The sequence below is a fragment of the Erpetoichthys calabaricus genome, chromosome 15, assembly GCF_900747795.2.
Source record: "Erpetoichthys calabaricus chromosome 15, fErpCal1.3, whole genome shotgun sequence".
Classification (NCBI taxonomy): Eukaryota; Metazoa; Chordata; class Cladistia; order Polypteriformes; family Polypteridae; genus Erpetoichthys; species Erpetoichthys calabaricus.
In genome coordinates, this window is record NC_041408.2 from 4320457 (window position 1) to 4327500 (window position 7044).

The following is a 7044-nucleotide window of genomic DNA, read 5'->3' on the forward strand; positions in this document are numbered from 1 at the left end:
CAAAACGGAAAATATGCACTTTAAATTATTACTTTAAATACAGTATAGTCACCTGACACTCTTCAAGGTCATTCACACATATTTTACAAAATGTTACAGAAATTACTGCTAAAGAATGGCTTATTGCAAGTCATTTCCTGTATTGTCACAAATGACTACTTCGAAACAGAATTCCTTCAAGTGTTATGATAATACAGATTCTTTTTCTGAATATATTGTGAAATGCGCCCGGAATAAGCATGCTCAGGCAGTAAACAAACCACGTTGACACAGAACCGCAGAACGTTTAGGAAACCAACCACTTTTAAACTTCACTAAAGGTTCTCTTCGGCTGCTCAGCCAACGCATCACCAGAATTTTATTAAGCATTTCCAACTACTTATTAATCTCTGAGAGTAAACGGGCTCACTCACCAAAGGAAATGCTGCACCCTTACACACACAGCACATTACTACTACATTTCAGGCAGACTCCAGCAACTTTACTCGATTGTTCGCCGTTGAAAATTACCCATTTGTTTTACAATTGAAAAGCACATTTAAATGACAAAATTAACTACAGCAATCTTATTAATAAACTCGTTGTATAACAACCGAGTTTACCAAGATTTGTTATATAGGCACGTTTTTAGTTAAGGGGGTTTAACTGAATTTCAATTAATTTTCTACTAGCAAAGTATTGTTGATGCGGATAAATACACAGCAGCCATCACTAAAAGTGAGGAATAGTACTGTGCACTTTGACACCTTTATCAATCATTTTGTACACACAGGTAACCAAATGTGACCAGCAGCGCGCACAGCCACACAATACCCTCCGTCACAAGTAAGCAGCTCCATCATCCATTTAGTGGAGCAGCAGAAGCATCCTAAGTAAGCGTCCAAGCCATGTTGTCTCACACAGTGAAACTGCCGAGACTGGGAGGCAACACTCTTGAATGGTCCTTCGGCAAAGACAGCACATCTCTGCTGAGGGATCACTCCACAGAGAGTGATGGGTTTTCATGTCATCATTATGCCTTTTCTAATGCGCAAAAAAAGTTTAAACACAAGAACATACTATAGATATCAGTGGTTAAATGTACTTAAAGTAGAGTAATATTGCCTCAGTTTTTTTTTTTTTAAATTAATAAAATAAAAATGAATTTTTTAAACATTTTCTGTAAACCATGTAATAAAGCATTATGGATTTTTGTCAATTTTCCATCAACAAATATTTTCAGTGCAAGTTAAGAATCTCATAGAAAATAGGAGCTATAAACAAGTTCTATATCTGCGGACATTCGCAACCCAACCTGTAAAAGGCATGTCAAAAATCAAATTCTATGGTAACGGCAACATTAAGTGCATTAAAACTATGGGCAAAAGAATGAAGCAATAGCTTTCCAGGTCATACATTCACTATGCTATTGCAATTTGAAATATATTATATAAACACAAACTGATGTAATTTAATGTTCCAGTAGCAGCTGAAACAATTATCTAATCATTTTTAGATTGTCCAAGGCTATACTCAGCCATGATGCCAGCGATGCAAAATATTTTGACATGCATCATACGTCTCGTCTCTCAAGTCGAGCTTCACTGCAAATTAATACTTCAAGCTTTTCTAACCATCCATTCATATTTCTAAACTTGCCATTTTAAATTTAGGGTTATGTATTGATGGAGCCTTTCCTGGAAGCACTGAGAACAAGGCCAAACCCATCCTGGAATAAATGGGCTTTACTCAAAAAATGGAAAAGTATGTACTTTTAACTAATACAAATTGAGTTTCTAATTTTTCAAACTAGGGGGCTTTCCCCCTGCTCTCTTTGCTCGCCCACCCCCTCTCCCCCACAGGGTGTGCTACGCACTACCCACTTCATGTCTCTGCCACTTGCATTGTGAAGTGGGGGCTGACCGGACACTAAGGAGATGCAGTTGGATCAGCTGCTGGCTTGCTGCTGCATGTTCTGCTTGTTGCGTTGTGCGTCGTTCATTTAAAAGACTGTACAGCAGCTGTTGTTTTGTCTCACTGCCTTGTCTCTCGTGGGACGGTAAAGTGTCTTTGAGAAAATTACGTTTTAAAATAGTGAGATACAAGATTTAGCACGTCGACACTCCCTGTGCACGTGCAGATGGCAATTTTGCAGACTAACTGAAGTGAAGCTGATAATTTAAATAACATGTCAAGCAATAAGATGTCAACCTATTGATGAACTTTCTTCAGAATAACAAATTCAACTTAATAACCCTGACTCGGGCAAGTTATCCTAGTAAAAGGACAAACTGATAAAGTATCAAGTCCACACTCTGTAAAACTCACCTCACCTAAATTTGGCACTAAAAGAAGACAGCAACTTTTTTCTAGTAGTGTAAAAGTCAGGTGTTCTTGTGAAATGAACATTATGTATAAAAAAAACATCAAGATCAGATCATCGGGAAAGAATAAAACAAGCAGCACAGCGCTACGTAAAAAGATCTATTCCAGTGTGGAAAATAATCTGCAGTTATTGCTGATGTTGTTTTTCCACAAACCCCACACTTGTATTTATTAGGCATGGCACTTGTCTCAAAATGATCTTTTTATGGCTTAAGGTAAATTACACAGAAGAGGCACAGAATACTGAATCAACGTCTGTGCTTTTACACTCCTGCATTCTGGGACAGGGCATCAGGGAACAGGAAAGGCTTAAAGTGGAACAGGCACAACTTTTTAAGGTTTCTTCTGGAATCCCCCTTTTGAGACGTTCTTGCTCTTCCACTTCAAAGATATTTGCTTGCTCGAGTCTGGCGTCACAGATTCTGTCAAATGAAAAAGAAACAAATGCTGCTGCTTAAAAAATTTGTTTACAGAGAAGGGCAATAAAAACAGGCTTTGGATTTTAATTATAGGGATCTCCTCTAATGATGGATTAACTGAAGAATTAAAAAAAAGTCCAGAAACACATAACACTCTCAATCATTACATTTGCATCCATACGATGTATAACTGCCCGTGATTGCATTTCATTTCTTTCACTTTATTAAATAAAATTACTTTTTTTGAATGTTTGGCTCTGAGATTTTTAATTGTCTTTGCAAAAGCTATTCTAACGGGAAACTGTAAACCTTTTAATACGAATGGCATATCAAGAACTCCTTTGGTGTCTAATTTTATCCCCTGAAGATGTACTACATTACCTTTCTTGGATACGTCCTTCTTTCTACAGTAATTTGTGCGGTGGAAGACCGGACAGTGTTAACAGTTGTAGATATTCTTTGTGATATTGTAAGTTGATGTTTTCATATACCTCACAATCATCACCAACTGGTTCAGCGTAGTCTATTGATACACATTTAAACAATCTGCCGTGTAACCGATCGACATTTTTGGCGTAAACTCATTTGACTTCCTCGTTTTTCTGTGCTAGGATTGCCCGTGTACTTATTTTTTCTGATGATAACCCTTCAGGATGAAATTCTTCAATAAGATTTGGACATAATACGTCTTCCTTAATTGGGAACTTAAAGTGAGGAAAACATTAAAATTTCTAAGAGCCGAGAACACAGGAAGTGTGTCTGACGAACGCATTCACCAGACTGAGAGGTGAGAGTACCGTGGTCTTGTCTGAAAATGGTTTCTGGGAGGGCAGGACTTAAAAATATCATGGCAATATTCTCATCTCACGGGACATGGAAAAAGTCTTTATCAAACGGTCACGTCCCGTCTTGTCGAAAGACTTTTTTATACAATAGAGAAATATAATAAAACATAAAAGGTACGTGTGTTCAGTCCTGCTGAGCAATTCAATCTGTCAGTTTGGCTTTGGTCGGACCGGTCAGTTTAACATCGGTGATGTGACAAAGGACGAAGCGAGAGTGTGAGATGCACAAGGAGGAATAATAAAGGCATAGGAGGCACACTAAAAGAGGGATGTATAAAACTGGACAGGTGGTGAGAAAGGTGCTTCGAAAACACGGACAGAGTCTGAGATGAAGGCTTTATGGGAAATCGCTTGAGAGACGAAGCACTGGTGAAGCGAAGATCAGACACACAGACATAGAGGAAAGCTGCTCAAGGTCCACGTAAGGCAAGAGACAGCAAATATTCATTAATTATTCTATTACATCTTCAACAGTTACCATGGCTAATTATAAAACACTTTTTCCCCCGCGAATAACTCGAGAACAGTAGTTATCCTTTTGTTCATGATGTGACGATCAGACTGGTGTGCGAGAAGTGCGGGGATGTCCCACCTGGACAATGTTTATAGTAGTATAGGAAAACTTTGAATGAATAGGAATGTGCACTGAGCATATTATTTGCCCATAAATGCTCACTCTGCACTTTGTGACTTTGGTGACAATGAAGTATTTCCTTTATTTACTTTTTGATAGTAAAATAAAGACATTTTAAAAACACAACTGTAGGAATCATTACACACGAACAATAATAGCAACATTAACAGTAATAAGAAAAATAGTAAAGTGCCAGTGTCCTTCTCTGGAGTATGCATTTATTGCGCTGTTCACTGGATGTTCAAACTGTTCTTTATACAGCCTATAGTTAATCCAAAATGCTGATGCAAGAATTATTACAAGAACAAGAAAATATGAACACATAACTCCAGTTCTTAAATCCTTCCCTTGGCTCCCGGTTAAGTTCAGGGCAGATTTCAAAATCCTCCTTTTACCATAGAAAGCATTAAATGGTCGAGGTCCGGCTTACTTGTCTGAACTTATCATGACTTACAAACCTGAGCGCACATTAAGATCTTAAGATGCTGGTCTGCTTATAATTCCAAGAATTAATAAAATAGCAGTGGGAGGTCGAGCTTTTAGTTACAGGGTCCCTAAACTGTGGAAGGGTATGCCAGCCACTATAAGAGATGCCCCTTCGGTATCGGCTTTTAAATCCCGGCTGAAGACTCACCACTTCAGTTTAGCCCACCCTGCCTAGAGCTGCTGATTAACTGTACAGACTGCATCTCTGTTGTTAGTCATTAGCACTAAAACATAAGTAACATGATAGTTACAATTTGTTACTAACCCTCACCTATTCTGTTTCTCTTCTCGGTACTCAAATGTGGCACTTGGTGCCATGTAGACCTGCCAAGTTGTATTGTCTGCCTAAGGTAAAGTAATCTCTGATGGAGGATCACAGGAATCGAGGGGTAGTGGGGTCCTTTCATTGGATTTGCAGGCCCAGTGCTAACTCAGCTGTGGAATGGCCAATAGGGGAAGGCAGCTTGATGGCCGAGGTCTCCAGGACTCTCTGAACAAATCCAAATTCTATTATGGGATATCATCTACTGTTAAATTCTGCTCCGTACTTGTCAAATTTGTATTTTTATACTGTATTGAGGATTCGCTCTGTTCTGTGTATTGTATTGTATTGAACCCCTTCTTTTTGACACCCACTGCATGCCCAACCTACCTGGAAAGGGGTCTCTCTCTGTACTGCCTTTCCCAGGGTTTCTTCCGTATTTTCCCTACAAGGGTTTTTTGGGAGTTTTTCATTTATGTCTTCTTAGAGAGTCAAGGCTGGGGGGATGTCAAGAGGCAGGGCCTGTTAAAGCGCATTGTGACACTTCTTGTGTGATTTTGGGCTATACAAAAATAAACTGTATTGTAAAGAGATAGCTGTTTGGTGAACTTAGACCCATGATGGTTTTTAACGTCTCATTAAAATAAATCAGTTCATGCATACTCAAGCATGCAGCACAAAAGCATGCAACACCTCATGCATTTCCTCGGGTGTTTGCCAAAGAGTCTTGTATTGGAGCCCCTTAAGAGTTTCATACAAGCCACTGATTTTAAAGTACAACCACCACAAACTGCAAAGCTGAAATGGACTCAGACTAATTCTTGCCCCTTTTTTTTTGGACACTAAAATCTAGCTAAACTAGATTGCAATTAACACTAAAAAGTTAACATGTTAAATGCAGGGAATCTCCACTTGTATACTATGCCACCAATGCAAGGTGAATACTTACCAGTGATAATAAAAAAAACAAAGGCCTGACTCTGTAAAGGATGGGTGAGAGGGCCAGATTTAAAGTTTTTTACTTGTGTGTATATATATATATATATATATATATATATATATATATATATATATATATATATATATATATATATACAGTGATCCCTCGCTATATCGCGCTTCGCCTTTCGCGGCTTCACTCCATTGCGGATTTTATATGTAAGCATATTTAAATATATATCGCGGATTTTTCGCTGCTTCGCGGGTTTCTGCGGACAATGGGTCTTTTAATTTCTGGTACATGCTTCCTCAGTTGGTTTGCCCAGTTGATTTCATACAAGGGACGCTATTGGCAGATGGCTGAGAAGCTACCCAACTTACTTTCTCTCTCTCGCTGACGTAGGGGGGTGTGAGCAGGGGGGCTGTTCGCACACCTAGACGATAGGGACGTTTCTACCTTCTGTGTGCAGCTGCTTCCTGAAGGACATGCTGCACGGTGCTTCGCATACTTAAAAGCTCAAAGGGCACGTATTGATTTTTGACTTTGTTTTACTCTGTCTCTCTCTCTCTCTCTCTATTTCTCTGCTCCTGACGGAGGGGGTGTGAGCTGCCGCCTACAACAGCTTTGTGCCGTGGTGCTTCGCATACTTAAAAGCAAACAGCCCTATTGATTTGTTTGCTTTACTCTCTGTCTTTCTGACAGACTCTGCTCCTGACGGGCACTCCTTTGAAGAGGAAAATATGTTTGCATTCTTTTAATTGTGAGACGGAACTGTCATCTCTGTCTTGTCATGGAGCACAGTTTAAACTTTTGAAAAAGAGACAAATGTTTGTTTGCAGTGTTTGAATAACGTTCCTGTCTCTCTACAACCTCCTGTGTTTCTGCGCAAATCTGTGACCCAAGCATGACAATATAAAAATAACCATATAAACATATGGTTTCTACTTCGCGGATTTTCTTATTTCGTGGGTGGCTCTGGAACGCAACCCCCGCGATGGAGGAGGGATTACTGTATATATACACAGGGAGATTCATTCAAAAGAGGCCCCGAATATTCTGTTGTAAGTCCTGTTAGGATGAAGCAATCTGAACCA

The 7044-nt window shown here is 39.2% G+C and overlaps 1 protein-coding gene across 1 annotated transcript in view; it reads right to left on the minus strand.

Annotated features, from left to right (window-relative positions):
• Positions 1-2548: 2548 nt before the first annotated feature.
• Positions 2549-7044, minus strand: part of gpcpd1 (glycerophosphocholine phosphodiesterase 1) — a 52094-nt gene continuing 47598 nt past the window's right edge. Inside the window, exon 20 of the mRNA XM_028820227.2 lies at positions 2549-2786. Within this exon, the coding sequence (XP_028676060.1) occupies positions 2585-2786 (202 nt within the window). The 3' untranslated portion in view covers positions 2549-2584. The remainder of the gene's footprint in view (positions 2787-7044) is intronic.